Consider the following 22,286-nt stretch of genomic DNA (forward strand, 5'->3'; position numbering starts at 1 on the left):
GCATTCAAAATGTCCATTAAATTGACCTTAAACAGTTCCAACAAATAATGACCATTAGAACCTTCATAAAGGTTTGCTGATGTACTGTTGTATTACATTTAATTTGTAATTAGACATACCTAATCAAAATGCATGTTTCCATGGTTTTGCAACAGCTACAGCTTGATAGGAGTAGAAGGGAATAGTGTCTGAGAAGTAGAATAAGACTCCAACTACAGAAAGACATTTCAGTATTCAGTCAACATTTGATGCGATAAACAAACAGCAGCAGTAAAGACAGTAGGTACCTGCATTTGGTACCACCGGGGATAATACATTTTCACAATTAAAACAGCAACAAATTAAAATATGCATCATTAATAGCAAATATTTATTTGTTATAAAATACAGAATTTTACAAAATACAAAGACTTTGGCTCGTGTATTTGTGGCTTACACCTACGCAAGTGATATTCACAGTTGAATACGAAAGAAGATGCTAAAATCCTATTAAATACAATTTGAGTGCACACCAATACAACATATATATCTTTGGAAAAACTGTGTCCACAAAATATTGTCTTGTATCATACAAAACATATAGGTATATCATTCTATATGGTTTGAAGCGACGCACTATGGCACAATTTAAAATGAGATAAACTATATCATAAAATCAATCCTGCAGCTTTCAACCTCTTCAGGGAAAATGTTCATTCAAAGTGCATGATACCTCATTCAGTTAACATGAGACACTGACTGACTGGCCATTAGTACCACATTACATTCAAAAATGTCACAGGTTCTTTGAAAATAAATCCAAAACAAACGTACGTTGATTTCTTGTTTTGGTTTAAGATATACATAATGTTTTTCCAATGTTATCAATTGCAGTCATTTATGCAGTGCTGATGTATTCCCTTAGGAGGTAACTGAAAATATGACACATAATTCCCTTTACCACCAACGTTTGGTAAGGTTTTAAGGTGTTTAAAATTGAATATTTCAGCAGGCTGTTAATTTGTTTAAAAAAATAGTTATTTATAAAATTGATATTTCAAGTAAGCTCAAGCCACAATCCAAGATTTCTGAGTACGTTAGTAACGGTAATATACATATTATATGACTCAAGAGGAAGGACTTTCTGATTGGTAATCATTTGTTCACCTTTTAACTCCACTGTCCGGATCAAATAACACCGAGTGGACAGATCATATTCGGGTGAATTGATGAAAAATGGTGCCACAGGTAGAGCTATAGTCCAAATTCATATTATACCTTTAAAAGCTGTGTAACCCACAAAGTATATGGACAGTTGTAGTATCTGAAATATATATTTTACACTATTAAATGGAAAATTCACCCCAAATTAAAAATGCATAAGTTTCACTCTTACGTGTAGTTATATTTATCAATATAGATTGTTTTGATGCGAGAGTCAGCTGAACAAATCAAGCAATCTATTATTTTTTCTTTCCACATCATAAAAAGGAAAGCGTACATCTACTTATGAATGAGGCTCTGGTGAGGCAGCTACTATTACAGCTAAGCTGAAGAGGACGCTTATTATCTCAAGCTGTCACAACCACCAGGTATAATTTGGTTGGACGGTGTAGTTGGGTACAAAGATATCGCTACGGCAACTTGAACCAAAACAATCCAGATTGATAAATAGCACTTAGGGTAAGAGAAAACATATGCATTTTTGATTTTGGGATGAACTATCCCTTTAACCTACACAAAATTACATACATTAATAGTTAAGCAGTTAGAAACCTCATTTCTTCTTCTTGTCTTGGGTGCACCTCGGACAAAACCTGAAAGATTTGAGAGGGGAGCGTTAAAGATGTTTGAACATGGAGCACAATCCTGACTAATATGCATTAACAATGATTGTGTTTTTTTCAACTCTAGGCTAACATCCTGTAACCAATTGAAAGTTCTTACCATTTTCCTTTTGGTTTTGAGGCGAGATCAACACAAGCAAAATGAAACCACTCAATTGGACACTGAAGGATGAAAAACAATGTCAGTATGAATAATCTCTCATCAAAACATGCAGTCAAACTGGTGTTGTATTAGAGAAACGTGTCAAATTTCATTTAATCGAGAAAGAAAGCTATAAAAACAACCCAGAAAACCTACATCTGGGTTATCGCATCCAATCATCTCTCCGTATGACACCTGGTGGCACAGGCAGTACGTCGGCTCATTGGGATCGACTGGCATGTCCAAAACGTCTGATGGTTGCATCGGCAGGAAAGTGTCGCTCAACTCTGGGCTAGAACACAAATATAAAACATAGAGCACGATTAGAATACAAAAAAATGGGGCAAAAATAACGAGTTATGTGTCTTCTGTATTAAAACAGTTATGAATTATAAAGGCTTGATACAAATGTGTAGTGCAGAATCTTTGGCAGTCATTGGCAACCAGTCCAAAAGTACCTGTTTTTTATCTTTTTCTTTTTGGGAGAATCTTCATCAGAACATTTCTTTGCCCTTCCTCTTGAAGCACGCTTTTCTTTCAGCCCTCTGGATTCACCCTCTGTGAAAAGAATATTTACATTAATAGATGTTCATCATTCTGTTTTGTCTTTTAGGAAAGCCTTTCAGAGACCCAACATACTTTTCACTGCTCTTCCTTCTGTACTTTCATAGCCGCTCACTTCCAATTTCTCCTTTAGCTCATTCTCAAAACGTGCCAGATCTGCATCAAGTCTACGGATATGTTTGTCCACCTGCAGTGAAAAGATGTTACGTAGATTAGAATAAGAACACAAATGTTTATGCATGCCGTCAATTAGACTTTATATAATATGTACGACAGTGAAGAGGAACACATAGAACTGACTGACTAACGGTCAATTCTATGAGTTTTGGACCGACCATTTCATATGTCTGCATTGCAAGCTGGACTTTGTCATCGCTGAACTCTTTGCACTTGCTGTAGGCATGTTGGATCTTCTGCAGGTGTTCCACTCTCTGCTCAGAGGCCAGGTTCTTCACTTTCGCAATGTACTCCTGAGCCAGTTGGTCAATCTCGCCTTTCTTTTCTGCAAAACAACATGATTATTACAATACAGGAATACCAGTATAGATGGGATGATGTTTGCGTTATTATTGATTAACTTGATGGGATTTAATGGTCACCTTCAGTCCTGTTGTCAAGGTCCCGCATTAAAGTAAAGTTTCTCTGTAGCTCACATGGCAAGTTTTCAATACCTAAAAAAGGAAATCACCATAAGTATGAAGGAGACATAGAGAAAGATAAAGACATTTTACATATGGGTATTTACCATTCAACTTTCTTTTAACTTACAAGAACACAACATTTAAAACATTTATACATTACAAAAACACAGTACAAGCTGTTAAAGTTTGGTTGTTTTTTTGTTTTGGAGTTGAATTGAATAACTTTACTGTTAAAACCTTTAGGTGAGTCAAAGCTTACAGTACGTGTACGTGACGTAATTCAAATACCCCGCCCCGGCGCGTAACTGCTTACGGGAAACGCGGCTTATCAACAGGTTGCAAATACATGGTGCCTGCCTTCCTAAAGCAATCACACATTATGACTAAAATGAGCATAATTTGAACATGTAATAATATTGACTGTGACGACAACATGCAACAATAACAATCTTATAAAAAGCAGTGTTCGTTTCTAGGTCATCTAGATAGCTGTTGTAACAGAACCCGTAGTAAACAGTAACCGCTCACGTTAACTAAAAGTGGTTACTGTTTAATACTCGACATTGGTCCAGATAATTGTTAGATCACAGCGAGTGAGTTTAGCACTAAACAGATAGTTTGCGCAACTTTGTAGCACCGACGGCGATGCTAATAGCTAGCGAGCTAGTGACCGAACAGATGCTAATTCGCACTGGGCTGCTATCTGCCTGTCCCCTATCAAGCAAAAAAGTATCCAATACAGGAAAACTCAACCTCAAAGACACGGAAGACGCTTTAAATGTTAATACTAGATTGTATATCCGAATACTCACTGTCAAGATAATGTTCCAAGTATATTGCCGTCGCCATTTCACGTTAGCTGTGTAGCTTTTGTGGTATTCTCGTTAGCACGGTTAGCTCGCAAACTGTTGGCCGGAGAGTTGATAGGCTTGTTTTATAACCCTGGGTCGCCCGGCGGACAGTCGCTTGGAGACACTTGATTGCAGTTCAGATTCCCTGTGCGGCAGTGAAACTATGCTCTCAGTGCTGCAGTCACGAATACTGAGTTTCCCCCCAGTGCACACACAGGATGCAACTTTTTTGCTAGCGTTTCGCATGCGCATCGGAAAGCCTTATCAACAATGGCTGTGTGCAAATGTGTTAATGTATTTAAATCAATTCGCCTGTCAATCATAAACCTGATTATTGATATCAATATGCAGGGTACGCATCCGATCTTAACTGCTACAGTGCTTACTACAGCGAATGTATCTAATTTACTTGATCACACTTCCCTTTGCTCTGTGTGTTGTTGACTCGATTTAGTGCACATCTAATTTACCCAGGGAAAGATAACCCGAAGGACTGTTAGACTTGTAAACAACTATATTCCAATTATTTGATGGCGGGGGCACTGCATTAGGTCGATAAGGTCCAAGTATACTTCGGTGTGAACCATATTGGACCTCTATTTACAAAAAGTCAGCCTGCTGCACACCATGTGGGCGCGACGTGAACAGACAAACGAGCGCGCCCTCGCTGGGTTTGCTTGCACTTTCCAACTCTGTCAGCTGATAGGTTACGTCATTCAAAACAAACGCCTCCTTCTTGAAAAGGGATTGAACGTTTGCGAGGATGCACCGCGGGCGGGGTTTAGGGCAACAACCGTAGAGCTCATAGCTGCGGCCTGCAGGCTGTGAACACTCTCCTTATGGTTCAGGCTTTTTGAATCCAAGAAGGGCATCTTCTTTTTTTGGGCATCTTACTTCCGTCTTTGCTGTCTCCTCACAAACGGCTCATCTTTTCATAAAACCTATACAATCTTCAAGTAAGTAACGAAATAACACTTCGCCATTATCAAATAAAATACTGTTGTAAGGAGAAGTGTCGGCGTTTTTAGCTAACTTTGAATTAGCGGTTAATAGTCAGCTTGCTACTCACTTGCTTTATCGTTAGCTAACTTCGACTAGTGTAAGAGAAGAAACACAACAGCTCAACTTATTTGTGGCTTCAAGTCATTACGGGGTTACATACTTCCCGTAACTTCATCAGTATTGAACGTTAGATCTGCAGTCCAACTTGTATTAATAATACATGAGGATGGCCTATTCACAACTGGCCTATTGTTAGGCCATCTAGCTAAAGGTGCCTTGAGGACCAACATAACAAACTACCAAATGTTTGCCAAAACAGGATGTGATATCCTGGCAGTGACAATTATCTAACATTATCATCGATTAACGTTATTATTGAATGCCATGGTGTCAAACGTATTTGCTCTTTAGAAGTTGCAAAGTAAACATTCGTGATAATCTTGATAATCTGAGACTCTAAATCAATAAACTGAGTCATCTGCAAAGAAGACCATCCTGTTTACGTGTTTAAAGCTTATCTATTTAACAAGTTCTGAAAATGTCATTGTGGATTTATGCTAACAGTCACGAGGTATGTTTAGCTATGCCACGCCCAGCCATCACCCCTACATTTGTCATAAATGACAAATACTGACTGATACTTACATACTGTATATTTAATTGTTTTAGGTGTCACCTCCAAGATGGCTATGGTAAAGAGTGGATGGCTCCATCGACAAAGTAAGTAAACTGTCACAGTCCTAACAGATTACCATTTGGATTTAAGGCATTACTTCCTGTGGTATTTGGTTTGAGATCTTGTATAATGAAATTCTGTTTGTTTTAACTTGCCTATTTTGTATTTTCAATAAAGGTACCATACTGCGTCGGTGGAAAAGAAACTGGTTTGACTTGTGGGCTGATGGACGACTTGTGTTTTATAATGATCAACAACGGTGTGACATGGAGGATGAAATCCACATGAGGGTGGACTGCATTAACATCCGCAACTCTGCTGCTTGTCAAGGTACTTGTCATCTGTTTCATGAAGATGTAATTGGCTCGTATTTAGTATGAGTTTCACCAACTAATGTTCATATTTAAAAAAAAACGTGTCACCTCTATATGTTCTGCTTCTCAGAGCTGAACCCACCGGAGGGGAGGATGCGTGATGCCTTGCTGCAGATAGTGTGCAGAGATGGACGGGTCATCAGCCTGTGTGCAGACAGTGCAGATGATGCTCTGTAAGGCTCTCTTTCTGTTTCTGTATTGGTGAAGTTTAATGTTTTAGTTTTACTGTGTTATATTACCAGATTAGAGGACCTTCCACTAAGAATCTTGCAAAAGCACCACTTTACATTTTGTGTTTATGTGCGTATACATGTATTGTAAATAAGTCATTCAGCATTTAAAAAAAACAACGAACCAAGTAAGGAAATCTTGGTCAACTAAGACCTAAATGACCAAGAAGTCCTCTGATTGGCTGAGAGAGGGAAGACTTATTTCTGTCTAACATGTTATGGTTCACACTTTGTGTTGCAGGGCATGGACCATGGCACTTCAGGATGCCAGAATCAATGCAGTGAGTTCCATCTTCTATTACTTCAGTTTTGATTTCATTATCAAAATAAGATTAAGAAGTTGGTCTGTTTTAATCTGCTTTATTATGAAAAAATATATATATTGATAATATATTTTTTCAAAGATTTAAGACAGTCTTAAAACATGAAACTGGAAGTCAGATATATTTCTTCATTTGATTCTGGCTTTATGAACCACTTTTTAATAATACTTATATGATGTTAACCTCAGTGCAGTAGAATAAACATTATTTAGCTCAGTTTTATTAATGATCATTCTCAGCTTTTAGTTCATCTCATTTCTGGTGTTTAAAAAAAATTGTTTAGGTGGTAGCTACCCCTCAAATCGGCTATGCACAGGAAGTGATGGCAACTGCTCCTCCCCCCTACTCAGAATATGCTCCCCCACCACAGGTAAAATATATTTACATTATGTATGTTGTGTCAATTTTGTAAAAAGATTTAGATTAATACTGTTTTCTTTTTAAACTGGTAATGTATTTAACCCTGGAAATGATTTTTACTTACCATAATTAACTTACAAAACACATATTATTACACTCATAGTAGGATTTCCCAAGGAACAACTATAGTTGTACATATTGGTAAACACTGTTTATATATTAAACAGCAGAAATTGTTTGTTTAAGGCACAACAACTGGAAATAAGTGCACAATATTGGTATAATGTTTTTTTAATTTGCATTGAAAGTCACATTTATTTACATTTTATGTTTGACTGCACATTAAGGCTTGGTTTTGCTTGCAATGAAAACAACTGTTACTCCATAAGAACAAATAAAGTTGGGCCTAGTACCATCTACTGGTGTAGTAATGGAATTGTATAAGCAGGGAAAGCAACAATTAATTAAATTACTCCTTTAGTAATGTGACAGGCTTGCTAGTACTGGCATCTCTAAGATTAACAGTGTCTTTATGGTAGGGCTGTGCGATTATGGCAAAAATCATAATCACGATTATTTTGGTCAATAATTGATATCACGATTATTAAAAACGATTATCCATTTACTTTGAAAACATCCATATATTGAAATTTTTTTTTGAACAGTATGTTTTGAACAGTTGATTACCCTGAACTTTAAGTATAATTCAACAGAAAAACCAATAAAAAAAAAAAAAATTACATTTTTTTATATTAAAATAATAATCGTTTTATTTCGATTACATTGTTTTCGTAATCGTTGCAAGCCAAAATCGTAATCGAGATTAAAATACGATTAATTGCACAGCCCTACTTTATGGTATGTCTTTTTTCAGCAGGGTTATGCCCCAGGACCATATGGAGACTATGTTGCACCTCCACCACATGCTACACAGATCGTATACTCTCCGGATGGGCAGCCCTACGCTGTAGCTTATCCCTATCAGTACCAAGGTAAATGACTGCACATGTAGCATATGTGTGTAACGATCCATTAATCTGGATCAATATATTGATGTAATGATCAATGATCCCATACCACCACCAATGCAAAGTTAAAACCTCAATTAATATCTTCTTTAAAACACATTTATTTAGATTTTGTTTAAATGATAAAAAACATTTGAACTTAAATATGAGAAATGATTATGTATAGTACACAACAGGATGTCAATCCTTAAAAAATAGTGGATTTGTTTTCATTTAAATGCCTCGTAATCAAATTATCGTTACATTATTGCTATTGTTCTAGGTGGATATCCCGCTCCTGGAGTGAACCACGTTGTTATTCGGGAACGCCAGCGCGAAGACGGAGGAGATGTGGCTTTCGGCATGCTGGCTGGAGCAGCGACTGGTTTGGCTCTGGGCTCTCTCTTCTCTGTCTTTTAGTGTGGTGATTAATATACACTTACTAGCACACACCCCTTGTATTAGCAGCATTTGGCTTCTTCTCTGTGCCATCACATGAGTCGGAGGAAAATGTATCTGTTGGGCTACTTTCATCTATGAAGCATGATTGCGATGGGCAGAGAAACACTCCCAATGTGTTCTATATATCTACACACAGTAAATACTGTTAGCACTTTGTCATATGCCCTGTGTGGCAATTTCCCAACCCGTTTGTGTTGTCTGAATATGATTGTTTTTAACCAAAAATACAACATTTACTCACTTTTTTCAATGAAAAGCAAGACGCTACTCCTTTTACTGTAAGTATTGTACAGATCAGGTCCTCGCTATTTTCAAGTTTTGTTTCTGTTTCATGGAGCACAATTGTCCTTAATATTTGCAGAATTATCCTAAAGGCCATCAATTGTTGTTTTATTTAAGTTGTTCTTGTCTTACTTTTGCCTTTGTGTACTCTACCTTTTCTTTGTTTTACACTTGATATTTGGCTATTTTGGGTTGTGAGTATGCAGTGTTTCTCAGGTTATTTGTGGTGGAGGCACTCGAGATGAGAGTTGTGTAAAACAGGATCGCACACACAAAAAGCAATAATCATTTACATTGTAGCATTTTGAGGTACGTGTTAGGATGAATCTTGCTGGGATGAATGTCTGATGTTGTCACCACCACAAATAAGTCTTTGTATGAGGGAAACACTTGCATTTACACGATGTGCTTTGATGTGAAAAGGGACGTCACTCCTCCTAACTCATATTTGCAAGCATTATTTATTTTTCGTTTTTCATTGGCAGCTCTTGAACCATGCTTTTCAATTTGTGTTTGAACATATAGTTTGGTTTTTATTTCAGTAGGCTTGGTGTGATATGCACAAATACCAATCAGTATCTTGAGATTAAGACTCTCCAATTAAATGTTACTTAAGACTTCATTTATTCAGTAAGAAATAGCAACTTCTGCTAAATAGAAAACATGTTTGCCTTTATCTACAAAAACACTTCATATCTTTACTGATTACACTAATGGAAGAGATGTTCAAGACTTCAAATGATGAGCTTGTGCAAGCAGCGTTACATTGATGTCAGTTTTATATATATCTTAAAGTGTTAAAGATTTAAATGTACATGTTGTATTTATCCTATCAAATGTACTAAATAAAGTACCATCATTTAGAATATATATGGCAATTAATTAAGAGATGTATTTTAACAATAAATATATTCGTAACATTAATAAAGACTCCTGTAGTTTTGTTTGAGTTGTTTATTCAACCCTGAGACTTTCGTTCACAGAACATGTCATATAGAATACAACAAAAGGCCACCATAACCAGTTTCTTTTATATAACCAGTCAGTAAGAAAGAGAAACTTGATATAAAGACATTTCAAACCAACAGAGCATAATGACAGGATCTTAAAGTGATTAGGAACATAAAGTGAACACAAGGTTTAAAGGTTGAAACTATACTGTAATAGTGAAAATTCAGTAACTCACAAGAAAACCAGAAAGCCCTTTTAAAGTGGTTAATGACAATTTGTATATAGAGAAATGCAAACAGCTACTAAAAGGTTATTTCAATGTTTAGAAGAGTAACTGTTACATTTGACAGTATAAATACCCATTTATTAAAGCCAACCACCAAACTGATTCTGTTAAGCAAAAATATAATCCCCCTTAAACTATAAGAAGAGGAATGTAGTGTTGAAAATGTGCATTTAACAAATTCAGCATCATTATCTGCTATTTTCGAACAGTGATGATACAGGTCGCTCTTAAACAAATAAAGAATAGTATCACTTGGACATGCAAATAAAACCAATAAAATATGTAAACATAAGCAGTTTGAAAAATGTGTGATCGACAGTACATAAACAGTTGATTATTTAATTGGCAGAAAATCCTCAATTAAAGTTGTTAGTCAATTCTCCAGGAAAAACAGCAACTTTGTCTTTAATTAAACCTTAATATTAGCTTGCTTTCTGTTGGCTCACATCCCTGGGAAATATTTTCTTTGTCTTATTTTTGTAGCAAAACAGAAACAAGCGTAACTGACATTGAAAATAAGGGTTATTTGCAGTTTCATTGATGATTAGAACGTGTATTATTAGCCTTCTTGACCAAAATCCTCAGTAAATTTCCTCAGCTTCCCCAAATCCTCCTCATTCACCGTGGGCTTGGTGCTCGTCAGTGACCTCAGCATGTACGGCTGCACGGGAAAAAACACAGGCCACAATAAATGCTGAGCACTGCAGTCATCTGTGTTTATCAATAACACAGATCGACACAACATGCACATTGTTTTTCCTTTATGCGGAACATTTGGAGTTTATTCTTACCATGGACACAACTGGCTCTAGAAGTTTCTCCCCAGGAACGTCCATCCACTTCATCTCTATGGCGTTGGGATCGCTCGGTAAACATGGAGTCAGGAGGTCGTCCACCACAACGCCGGGTTCTTTCCACGATGACCCACTCACCTAAATCAGGAAGAGTTTGAGTGTGAGTGAATACATTCTGAATATTTTTTCATACACTCCGACAGGCTAGTTAAGTGTGTTAATGAGAAATATTTTAACTTTTTAGTATCGTCTCAATACGATTTAGAAAGGAAAACATGTTTGTAAATTATACAAATATTTTTGACCATATACCTCAATAATGATTCTAGAGTTGGCCATTGGTGCTTTTTTTTACAAAATACTTACAATGACAATTTTGCTTTATAATCATCAGTAATGTGGATATAATGACTGTGTCTGGTAAGTTAACACAAAATGAAGTCACTTAACGTTTATGGCAGCTTTAAAACCAGGAAAACATTTAATTTATGCCATAATACGATACACGATGATATATAATATTGATTTCTGTCGCCTGCAGCAATGTTGAGTCATTAAGCCGCGTTCACACCGTGTTAAGTCCATGAAGATATGTTCACACATGTTAAGTCCATGAAGATGGTCCTGACGTCCACTAGAATGGACATTTATAAAAGAGCTGCTATTTCAAAACTTGAAGTATTGAATTGCTTTCAGAACTAATTATATAGTTCCTTACATGTAAATAAACAAGAACATATATATTATTTTCATATTAAAAACAACAATTAATCAACAATATTTGACTTCTCCTCCCGCTTCTATAACATTTTGTTTGTGGTATGTCAGCCATTTTGGATGAAAAGACAGAGGAACTTCCCAGCATGCAATTTTAACCAATGACTGGAATCACTGGAAAGCCCAGGATGTCCTCTGCACAGTGCAGCAGAGATTGATAGAGTAGCTCAAAAGAGTAAAAGGAGATGCATGTTAACAAAATGTCCACTACAGTGGACATGTATCAATGGGCTGGGTCCCAGGAGGATATGGATCACTTTTCAACGATAATTGCTTTAGCTGTTCAGACATTTGTATTATTTTGAAACAACACAATCCTGCTGGATTCCCAAAATACCTTTTCATTCAGTTTGGACAAGTATGAATAACTGGTGATCGGCCACAGTGTTTTTACCTTCTTGAAGTGAGAGGTAGACTGCACCTCCCTGACAGGCTGCATCAGGGCGTCCCTAACGATAACACTGATGTCCGCCCCAGAGTAGCCCTGGGTCTTTTTGCCCAGATTGATGAAGTCTGCCTCCGTCAGGTCGTTGGGGGTGGAGCCCAGATGCAGCTTGAACATGAAGGAGCGGGCGTGCTCCTCCGGCAGAGGAATGTAGATTCGCTTTTCAAACCTAAGACACAGAAAAGAATCAGTCAACCGTCATGAAGCATTACATCTATTAAATCATGATTGTCATGACTTGCTGACAATTTCACTTGTACAAGAGAACTGCTCTGACAGTGTCCCTCTTTTGCAGTGGAAGGAGATAATTGATTTTGTACCTACAGAAAAGCTGGTAGAGTCGTGTGAGACTGTGTGGTGCCTTTGGTATTCTTGATGCAGTGTATATCATTTAATAAGAAGTGCCACATGACACTAAAACAAGTTTAAGACCTTTAAGTATAAATTATAAAGTGACATTACAAAAGTAATTCGAGACAGCTATTTGCAGGCAATAAATGTGTGTTAAAATAGTAGTTACAAATCTAAAAGGAAACACTGTTATGTGTAAAAAGTATCATGGAAAACCATCAGGTAGTTGTTAATAAAAAATAATAATAAAGTAATCTTAACATCATCATGACTTAACCCTATGGAACCATACATTCCCAAATTGCACGGTAATTGAATGATTGTAGAGGCATTATTTTTCATAAGTGAAACCAACCTTCTCCTGATAGCGGAGTCCAATGTCCACGGTATGTTTGTAGCTCCCAGCACCAGGACTCCTTCATTATTAGTTCCAACACCTGAGAGGAGAAGGGCATTTCTTACACTTCATAAACAAAGTACTGCTGGCAGATTTCAGCTAAGATCCTCAAGTTATCTCTTCTTACTCACCTTGCATCTGGACGAGGAACTCCGTCTTGATTCTGCGCGCTGCTTCACTCTCGTTCTCACTCCTGGAGCCGCAGAGAGAGTCGATCTCATCGATGAAAATGATCGATGGCCTGTTTTCACGGGCTAAAGTGAACAGGTTCTTCACCAACCTGGATTAAGACAGAGGGCGGGAACAATAAATGTGTATTGTGCATTTATCATAATCCCAGTTTCACCATAATGTTAACACCCGGCCTTACTTCTCACTTTCCCCCAACCACTTGGACACGAGGTCAGAGGAGGAGACGGAGAAGAAGGTGGAGTTGTTGGCTTCCGTGGCCACTGCCTTGGCCAGATAGGACTTCCCTGTTCCTGGAGGGCCGAACAGAAGGATCCCCCGCCAAGGAGTTCGCTTTCCTACAATAATAAATACTGTATTAATAAATACTCTTCATTTTCAGGAGCTTTAAAGTTGCCTGTTGTTGGCTCTTGTTTTCAGTACCTTGAAACAGATGAGGGAATTTGATGGGCAGGATAACGGCTTCCTTTAAGGCTTCTTTGGCCCCCTCAAGTCCAGCTACATCGTCCCACATCACGTTTGGCTTTTCCATGACAATGGCACCTGTGAGAGGGATGGGTTTGATAAACATTTATTAGGTCAAGGCATTAACAATTTTCTGAATTGTCATGCAATGATGATGATGTTTTGCCCAACATATTTCACTGGTGCATCTGCCTCTATGTTCACTTAATGTATTCACCTGAGAGTTGATTTTGGAACTTCTTTTTCTCAGCGTCATCCCCATCAGCATCCTCTCTGAATTTAAATGACACCAGACGGCATTGTGGTTTATTGACACTTTGTGGAACCATAGACAATGATTTGTATTGTCTAGGGGGGTGTTGACAGTAACACATGGTTTAACAGAATCCATTATTTCTTAGAAAGAAAATTCTGAGGAAGGTTCCTGAAAAATCCTTGTTTTAGGTGTTAATGTGTTGCACTTTAAATAATATAATTTCCAATAACTGAAACATGAAAACATGCAAAATGTGTCTACAGGAAGGTAAACATTGGAACACATCTTGAGTATAATGTTTTCAATAACAAATATATAATTAATATGGATTTAAACAGATCTTTAGCAGTTGTTCCAGTCATTAAGATTGCGGTTGTTATTTTGAGTTTAAGTATTTTGGATCCAGTTTCAAGTTTTTGAAAACTAGATGAACCATAATGAGTGTTTTCTTTTTCATGACACAGTAAACAATTCTGCCAACGGTTTCACAATATTCAATTTATTTAGATATGGTAGCGTGCTAATTAATGCAGGAATTAGACAGAAGAGAAGGGGAAAAAGAAGGCAGCTAGGAGGTAACCATAGATGTAAACAATGCAGGTTTAAAAATGTTCAGGACATTGGCTGTGCAAATGTTGTACCAGGAAGTAAATGCATTGAACATGTCTGTCAAAACTAAAACAAACACACAACAACAAGACTCAAATAACTGCTCTATAACTTATTTTGTAGTACTAAAGACACTGATATATTGACTCACCCTTTGTCATCAGACTCTTTGACAGGTTTGGCCGGAGGAGCATTCTCCTTCTTCTTCAGATATTCCTTCAGCTGCTCGGCTCTGTCCAGGTAGTCGGCACACTTTGCTCTGATGCTCTGCGCCGCTCGATCACCCTGAGACTCGTCTGCAACATAAGAAGAAGCTTAAGATACTGTCTGTAGAAGGGATGTTTGGAAAATCACACAAATACTGTAATAAGTCAAACACAGATAGGCTGCTCACACTTGACAACATGAAGAAAGTATTGCACTGCATTCTGGTATAATTTGAGGGCCTCTTCGTAGTTCTTGGCTTTGTCCTCCGCTGCAGCTTTGCTGGCGAGATCTATAGCTTTCTGAGAACAGACAACATGAAAAAGAAGAATTAAGGAGACCAGCTTGTAATATGGCACCCTTTAAAAGGTTAGTAGGTTAGTAAGGTAGTTACAAGCTAATAAAATAAAAAACCCCAGCCAGAGCTTTAAGGTCTGCTGACCAGCTGCTGCTGATAGTGCCCAAGACCAGGCTCAAAACCCGAGGGCACCGAGCCTTCGCAGCAGCTGGCCCTAGGCTCTGGAACACTCTGCCCCTCCATGTGAGGTCGGCCCAGACCCTAGGGGTTTTTAAATCTACACTTAAGACACAATTCTTCTCTCTGGCCTTCTAGTCAGAGCGGAGCACGACTCCTGACATTTCCCTGTGTGTGATTTTATTTTTGCTGTTGTAATTTATTGTCTTCTGTTTGTTTTTGTAGAAAAGTGTTTTTAATGCATGTACAGCACTTTGGCTCGACCAAAAATCGTTTTTAAAAATGTGCTATATAAATAAAACTTGATTTGATTTGATTTGATTGAAAATGAACAACTTTACCACGGGCGTTGACGTTATAAATGTTGGAAATCTATTAATTAATACTCTGTAGTTATTACATTTATTCCTACATTAAAAAAAAGTGTTTTTAAGGGGGTATTCTTCCTAAACCAAATTATTGTTATATGCTTTACAGGTTGTAAAAGCTGTGACATTGGGCTATATAGATAACATTTACTTGACTAAATACACAGCTTTTTTGTAATAGGTCAAATTTCTAAAATACTGTGAATGTATTGATTTAATTTATTAAATGCTGTGTATTTTAGAAGTTCATGAAATGTTTTATATTAATAATATCATGAACAATGTGGCTTAGACGTGCCTCTCTCTTCTGTCTCTTCCACTATCAGTTGCAATACACACACAAAACAAAAAAACATGTGTAAATTAAAAGTATTACGTACATTGTACTAATATAATGGGTAAAGAGGGAGGGATTGTTGCTGCCATAAATGTGAACCTGATTCATAGTATACCTAACTGATCTAACTGAATAACGCTTTCACTATTACTTCCAATACTTGGTACGGAGTTAATGTTTAAATGTAACTCGTTTAACCCGGTGAATTCGCCATTTAAGATGATTAAAAGCTGACGGTAAATGAAAAAGTAGAAATGTTAAACGACTCCTCTGAGGTCACAGTCTTATGTAACTGCTGAACAAAAGTTTGTCACTCACCTGTAGATTACTACCGGCCATTAGCTTTGGATATGTCGTCAAACTATAGCTTCTCACGTTCGATTAAACTATTTTTTCCTGTTGCCTTCTGTTTTATTTTAAAACAACGTCAATCTCAAAACATCTTAAAGCTCTTTCTGCTTCCGCATCAACAAACAGTGGACTGTCACTTCCGCGTCGGTCACGTGATCATGTTTTTGTCCTCTTCAGTGAGATTAGTCATGCTTTTGAAAACAAATATGATAAAATATATTATGTTATACTAATAAGCATATAATAAAATGTACTAGATAGATGGAACTATTAAGAATGCATTGTTTTATTATGCAGAAAACAATTAAATAATTCAAGCACAATTTAAGTTGGTACAGGTGTGGTACAGGTAAATGTAGGGACACACTGCCCTCTGGTGAGTATTAGTCATCATAACTAAATCATTTAGATGTGTTCTATACTGTTTGCAATGTTTTTTTTCATCATATGTTAGACAATTACTAACTTAAAAGCCCATTGCACATTGTTATACTGTATATATGAGGAAAAGGAATAAATAACCAAGAGACACATAAATAAAAGTACAAGGGGAGGTATGGGGCGTTGGGAGAGGGGGTATGGGGATTGGAAAGTGGGAGGAATACCTGTGTATGGCAAATCATGGACTGGATTGAAATAATGCTGAATGTTATCCTACAGCTTTGTGTCGTAAATCGTGCCGGTTTAAAAATTGTGATTGTGAATGTAAGGGTTCCGATTTCCATATTCAACATTTCTGCTATTGTTGAAATCTATAAACCTAGTTTTGGTGAATTTGTTTGCATGTCCCTGTCAGCTGTTTCATTTTACACGATTCATGTCCTACCATTTTATTTTTCCTCATGAATTGAATCCCATAATATTTTAAATGTCAGAGGTTAGAAATATACTTATATTTTGCATATGTAAAAACAATTTTGAATAGTTTGCTACCTCTCTCTAACATCCTCTCCAGCCACATTTTCCCTACTTAAAAGGCATAATAAAAATAGCCTACGCTCACTTTCCAAATACACCAGATCATATTGTTCCTAACATTTGTAATATCTGTTTTTTTCATTGATAGTTATCAGGATGAGTTAAAACAAATATTACTTAATTTCTCACTCATTAAATAAACATGCACGCTGCCATCTTATGGATTGAATAACAAACTTACACTTTATTACAACTATTAAAAAGGCAAATAAAAAGTGTGCAAAATATCTATAATTCTTACAACACCTGGGTTTAACAAAAATAAATGCATATACTGTAGAACAGAGAGAAGGAGGTAATGCACATGGCAGACAAATGCATTTTGGTTGCACATTTTGTTGCTCTATGGAGTCCACCTTTATTCAACAGTTATTCGACAGTTTCAGTTGCAATCAACAGCAAGCACCATGTACAGTAAATGTTGTGGTTGAATATGTTTAACACTGTATGGTTGTTTAATTCCCCCCCCCCTCAGCACACATCACCAGTGCAGTACAGACAGGCATGAAGGTAGTAGTTTGGTCATTCATCAGCTGTCTCCATTTAGGATTTTTGGATGTAACATTTTAAGGATGCGGTCGTTCTTCGTAAGATTTGCAGGGAGTTCATTATTCTGTACAACACACATAAGACAAGATGATTAAGTGATCTGCTCATATTTTGTCTGTTTATACTCTCATTTTAAAATGTAAGTGACTACCTTGTTGGGTACTGTGGGGTCTGCGTTCGCCTCAAGCAGCAGCAGAACAGTTCGGAGATTTCCACTCATAACAGCAGCATGTAGGGCAGTAGAGCCATTCTGGAGACAACACATAAATCATAATGATATAATTCAAATTCTGCATTCACTGCTCTTTATCCAGAGCATTATGTACAGCAGTGTATTAACAACATAGTGGGTAAAAAAAGAAAGAAAGAAATTACGGAGTCTGGAGGAAGGTATTCCACCCCTGTATTTTTCTATAAAATGTTATGTATGAGAGAAAACTCACACATTTTCAAGCAAAAACTTTTGAGATCTTTTTCTGTGCTTCAAATGTATCACTTTGGTATCAGAAAATGTTTTATTTATCACATGTTTTGCCCACATCCAAAGACATTGTTATTTACCTACTGTACAATGGCCCTAATATGGACATTTACATGACACTGGTAACATTCTTCGAAAGTAACTCTTGGCCGAAAGCGTATAAGCGTATTTCTCGAAATGTTGAAGTCAAAGAAGGCATAATTTACCTTGAGGAGACCGACTGAAGGAGAAAACTTGAGAAGTTCCTCAATGACGCAGTTGTGGCCTTTTAAAGCTGCTTTGAATAATGCTGTCGATCCATCCTTAAAAGACAAGTGATAAAACTGTTATCTAACAAAACCATCTCCACTTAAGGTCCTCCAACTCACTTGCTCTGAGGCTCTTGACAATATAACATGATCCTTATAAGCAGATCAAGTTTGTTCATTTGGAGCTGTAAATGTTCAAACTCAGAGATAATATGAGTGTAAGAGACAGTGTGATTGCAAAATGCATTAGTAGTTGTTGTAGAAGCACTTTTCATTATCTTCTCAAAATGTGAGCAGTGATAACTTAACAAATAGAGAGTATAATAGAAAACCTGAGTTCCGGCATCAACAGCAGCAACATAGACAGGTATATTGTAAAGTAACTTATTACATCAAATGAAAGTACCAAGTTATATTTAATATATTACATTTTCAAAGTATCTTGCACAACACAGGTTGGGGCCAAGTGGTCTATACGACAATAATCGTTTTTTACACTGTTGTGTATTTTCATTTTTTAAAAGAACCTCATACTCTGTCAGCATCCCGATCTGCACCACGTAAGAGTAGCACCCTCACAACCTCGCTGTGACCCATCTGAGCTGCCATCCACAGGGCGGCGGTGCCATCCTGGAGAACACATAGGTGGAGGGGAGGGTGGTTGCAGTGAAGGAGGACATAAGAGGGAAGAGGTGAAAAAAAAGGGATGTTAGAGTCAATGTGGGCATGACACGACCTAAAGAGCTGAATGTTTGAGTGACTGTGACCTTTAAATCTGTAAAAACGCTGGAGGCGAAGACATTACCTCCCTAAATTGGTTAACCTTGGCACCGGTTGACAAAAGCTGACGTATCACAGTCACATGACCCTCCTGTGCAGCGAGAAACAGAGGAGTGGCCCCATCCTGAAACAAAAGAATCAACTTTCACACTGTTCTGTCGTTGATGGCAAATGATCTCTGAACGTTTCCAACTAATCAAAACGAGTATAATAGCATATTGCTAAATGACCATTATTTTACAAATACATGTATGTGTGGTTATTTTTCCTGTGCTCTGAGGACAGAAACTAGTCCTTCCAAATGTCATGTCTGACTCAGCGGTCTGTAGAAACCTGAGTGGCTGGATTCCAGCTGCGGGGACATGGTGTGCAGCTTAAACACCATGTTTCTGACAGACAGAAGTACTGACAGTGAGAGGAGATAAAAAGGAGGCTAAATATGTGGCTCACATATAGCTGGTCGTGAACATTGGCTCCATTCTTCAACAGTGTTTCCACCACCTTGGAGTGTCCATACTGAGAGGCCACCGTGAGAGCTGTGCCCCCGTTCTGCTAACAAACACAATGAAAAACAATCTACCAGGGCGACATAGTTCATAGTAATCACTGATTGTTATACACTGCAAAGAGAAGATCTTTACAATCTCCAGAGGTATACAAATAAGGATAACAAATTAGATTGTATGTGCCAAATGTTTACATCTTCATCTCTAAACAAAGTGCATCTGAGATGAGCAGCACTCTCCGTTCCACCCACTATTTTACAGTCTGATGCACAGTCATTGTCCTGCTGCATACCTTTGTCTGGAATTCAGTTGAGGCACCAAATTCGAAGAGGAGCTTCACAACATCATTGTGTCCCTGCTGGGAGGCGAAGAACAGGGCGGTGGAACCTGTCTGAGAAGGACAATTGAGAGAGACTTTGCATGACATTGAAAGGGAAAAAAATTACCATGTTTGTATGTATTTTAAATTAGGAAAGAGTTGAAATCTATAAAAGTATAAGCCTTGCTCTGGGGTCATTTCAGGTATATTTTGCTTTGATCTTGCAACAAATGTGTCCTATTCTCAATCCCAAGACTGTACGACTGATGATCTATATTTAAAACATAAGGAAGACATTACAGGAGCTATAATAAAGGCAAAGCCTGACATTTTGAGGAATACTCAGAGAGTTAGATGAGGAGATCGATACCCCTCAAATCTCTTTCAGCTAAAGATATAGCTACATCGAAAACATTTTAGCTAAGAGCAAGGCAGAACACTTGTTTAATTTATTAATGAACAATTCACTCTTGATGGCGGTTCATGTACCAGACTATTTTGCAGGGAGCAGCAATTTCCTGGAGTCTCTGCTGATAATCTGGCAACCTCTAAGTGAATCAGACTCCAGATTCAAACTGACTCACAGTTCATGAAAACTGTTTCATTGAGCTGGCCAGTGTTTCTCTGATCATACCTCCTTCTGGTAGTTGATGTCGGCTCCTTGCATGATGAGTTCTTTGACACACTCATAATGGCCGCTGTAGGACGCCACCATCAGTGCTGTCGTCCCAAACTGAAGAGAAACATGGCAACAATACCTTTTTCAACCTTGTGTGGTTTTTGGAGGTGACTTGCTGAAAAATACTTAAAATATGGGGATGAAAAATTCTAAACTTGGCAGATTTTCCAGCTTAAAACCCTCACCCTTTATTATGGTGAAAGAAAAAGCATAATAAGGGTGGTACACACACACACACACACACACACACCAACACACACCAGCACACACATACACACACACATGCAACAGAGGTAAGGCTTGAAGCTCTCTGTCTCCCTACCACAGGTGGGTTATGGTTAAAGCGTGCAGCTGAGCAGCCAGGACATGCAGCGTCCGTAGGCCTACACTGTCTCTGCAGTCTGCGTCCACACGCCCGCTGTTGAGCAGCAGCTGAAGCAGAGCCAAGTTCCCCTTCCTCGCTGCCCAAAACACAGCATTAGACAGGGGTGTTTCCTTCTGGAGGGTAAATACACACAACAACCACTGACCTTAGAACCACCATTATAGTATTATACACACTGACAGCAGAGTATAGCCAGAAAAACAGTACAGTGTCCTCTGCAGGAGTAAAGGTGTAAAGTGTCAAATACACACACACCGTCACACACACCATTTCCCTGTCTTTCAGAATAGACATGATTAAAGGTATTTGTAATTTGCAAGAGGAACTGAACATGCATAAGGTGTGAAATTTCAGTTGGACCACAGCCCATATGATACCTGCTCGCACTCGTGCACACACACACACACACACACACACACACACACACACACACACACACACACACACACACACACACACACACACACACACACACACACACACACACACACACACACACACACACACACACACACACACACACACACACACACACACACACACACACACACACACACACACACACACACACACACACACACACACACACACTCGGTGCTTTACAGTCAAAAGGCTACACCACTTAATTAAATTAAGAACTAGTCCTACACTTTGAGAGGAAGCAAGTGTGATCTGGATTCCTATTGAGGCCCTGTGGGATGCATGCAGTCAGAGGATGATGGATGGAAAAGGCTTGTTTACCTTAAAAGACATCCTGCAGACCTCATTCGTGACTCATGTTGTTTCCAGCACACTCCTTCATTAGAAACAATGCTGAGCTGAGCGCCTCTCGCCTGTTTTGCCGCACTGTTTTTGGGTGTTGGCGCGGTCCGTTCGCGGACATAATAACAGCAGACCGTCAGCTGAGCTCATCCCCTGCAGTCGGTGCTGAGAGGAGGCCGCTCCGGGCCGCTGGGGGGCGCTGCTGAGCACACATACATGGTCATGTGTCAGTGTAAAACCAGGTAGAGAAGGGAGTTAAATTCATGTACAAAACGATGCAGGACTAGTATCATTTTAATCTAGATTATTTGTAGATTTGTAAATGCGTTATGTTGTTGTTGTTGTTGTTGTTGTTGTTGTTGTTGTTTTTTACCTTATTCTGAACTCAAATAAACTATCGCCCCTTTCATTCAATCATGCAGCCCAAAGTGATCCACATGGCTAGTAAAATAAATAAATAAATATATAAAACATCAATTAGACCGAAGCACAACAATTTGAAAATAATTTAAAAAAAACCTATTGCAAGACAAAAATAGAAATATAATGTTGTCACAAGAATAAACAAAAACAAGGGATTAAAATATGTATGACATAAGTAACA

The 22,286-nt window shown here is 38.0% G+C and overlaps 4 protein-coding genes across 11 annotated transcripts; 1 reads left to right on the forward strand and 3 right to left on the reverse strand.

Moving 5' to 3' along the window:
- Window positions 1-341: 341 nt before the first annotated feature.
- ing5a (inhibitor of growth family, member 5a) lies at window positions 342-4,630 on the reverse strand. The gene is made up of 8 exons (XM_034146443.1): window positions 3,986-4,630; window positions 3,132-3,203; window positions 2,868-3,034; window positions 2,608-2,719; window positions 2,427-2,526; window positions 2,125-2,260; window positions 1,927-1,988; window positions 342-1,796 (listed from the first exon to the last, which is right to left on the reverse strand). The coding sequence occupies exons 1-8, from the start codon at window positions 4,020-4,022 to the stop codon at window positions 1,757-1,759; spliced, it is 726 nt and encodes a 241-aa protein (XP_034002334.1). The 5' UTR covers window positions 4,023-4,630; the 3' UTR covers window positions 342-1,756.
- A 135-nt stretch (window positions 4,631-4,765) lies between these two features.
- Window positions 4,766-9,683, forward strand: plekhb2 (pleckstrin homology domain containing, family B (evectins) member 2). Of its 2 annotated transcripts, none has more exons than XM_034146444.1 (8): window positions 4,766-4,980; window positions 5,696-5,746; window positions 5,880-6,032; window positions 6,147-6,249; window positions 6,548-6,587; window positions 6,913-6,999; window positions 7,864-7,981; window positions 8,280-9,683. In XM_034146444.1, exons 2-8 carry the CDS (start codon window positions 5,710-5,712, stop codon window positions 8,414-8,416), a joined length of 675 nt encoding a protein of 224 aa, XP_034002335.1. In that variant the 5' UTR covers window positions 4,766-4,980; window positions 5,696-5,709; the 3' UTR covers window positions 8,417-9,683. The 2 variants fall into 2 exon arrangements, with proteins under 2 accessions (XP_034002335.1, XP_034002336.1); XM_034146445.1 differs by having other exon boundaries at window positions 7,867-7,981.
- A 1-nt stretch (window position 9,684) lies between these two features.
- LOC117495278 (vacuolar protein sorting-associated protein 4B-like) lies at window positions 9,685-16,138 on the reverse strand. Its single transcript, XM_034146442.1, has 11 exons — window positions 15,963-16,138; window positions 14,655-14,766; window positions 14,412-14,556; window positions 13,613-13,668; window positions 13,354-13,473; window positions 13,112-13,268; window positions 12,873-13,021; window positions 12,700-12,781; window positions 11,943-12,162; window positions 10,769-10,909; window positions 9,685-10,638 (listed from the first exon to the last, which is right to left on the reverse strand). The coding sequence occupies exons 1-11, from the start codon at window positions 15,981-15,983 to the stop codon at window positions 10,537-10,539; spliced, it is 1,305 nt and encodes a 434-aa protein (XP_034002333.1). The 5' UTR covers window positions 15,984-16,138; the 3' UTR covers window positions 9,685-10,536.
- A 1,161-nt stretch (window positions 16,139-17,299) lies between these two features.
- ankrd29 (ankyrin repeat domain 29) lies at window positions 17,300-21,838 on the reverse strand. Of its 7 annotated transcripts, none has more exons than XM_034146181.1 (10): window positions 21,662-21,838; window positions 20,858-20,996; window positions 20,491-20,589; window positions 19,830-19,928; window positions 19,482-19,580; window positions 19,057-19,155; window positions 18,786-18,881; window positions 18,210-18,305; window positions 17,674-17,772; window positions 17,300-17,586 (listed from the first exon to the last, which is right to left on the reverse strand). In XM_034146181.1, exons 1-10 carry the CDS (start codon window positions 21,685-21,687, stop codon window positions 17,503-17,505), a joined length of 936 nt encoding a protein of 311 aa, XP_034002072.1. In that variant the 5' UTR covers window positions 21,688-21,838; the 3' UTR covers window positions 17,300-17,502. The 7 variants fall into 7 exon arrangements, with proteins under 7 accessions (XP_034002072.1, XP_034002071.1, XP_034002075.1 ...); XM_034146180.1 differs by having other exon boundaries at window positions 19,482-19,583; XM_034146184.1 differs by having other exon boundaries at window positions 20,923-21,033.
- Between the last annotated feature and the right edge of the window lie 448 nt (window positions 21,839-22,286).

This window comes from Trematomus bernacchii, unplaced genomic scaffold, assembly GCF_902827165.1.
Source record: "Trematomus bernacchii unplaced genomic scaffold, fTreBer1.1, whole genome shotgun sequence".
Lineage (NCBI taxonomy): Eukaryota > Metazoa > Chordata > Actinopteri > Perciformes > Nototheniidae > Trematomus > Trematomus bernacchii.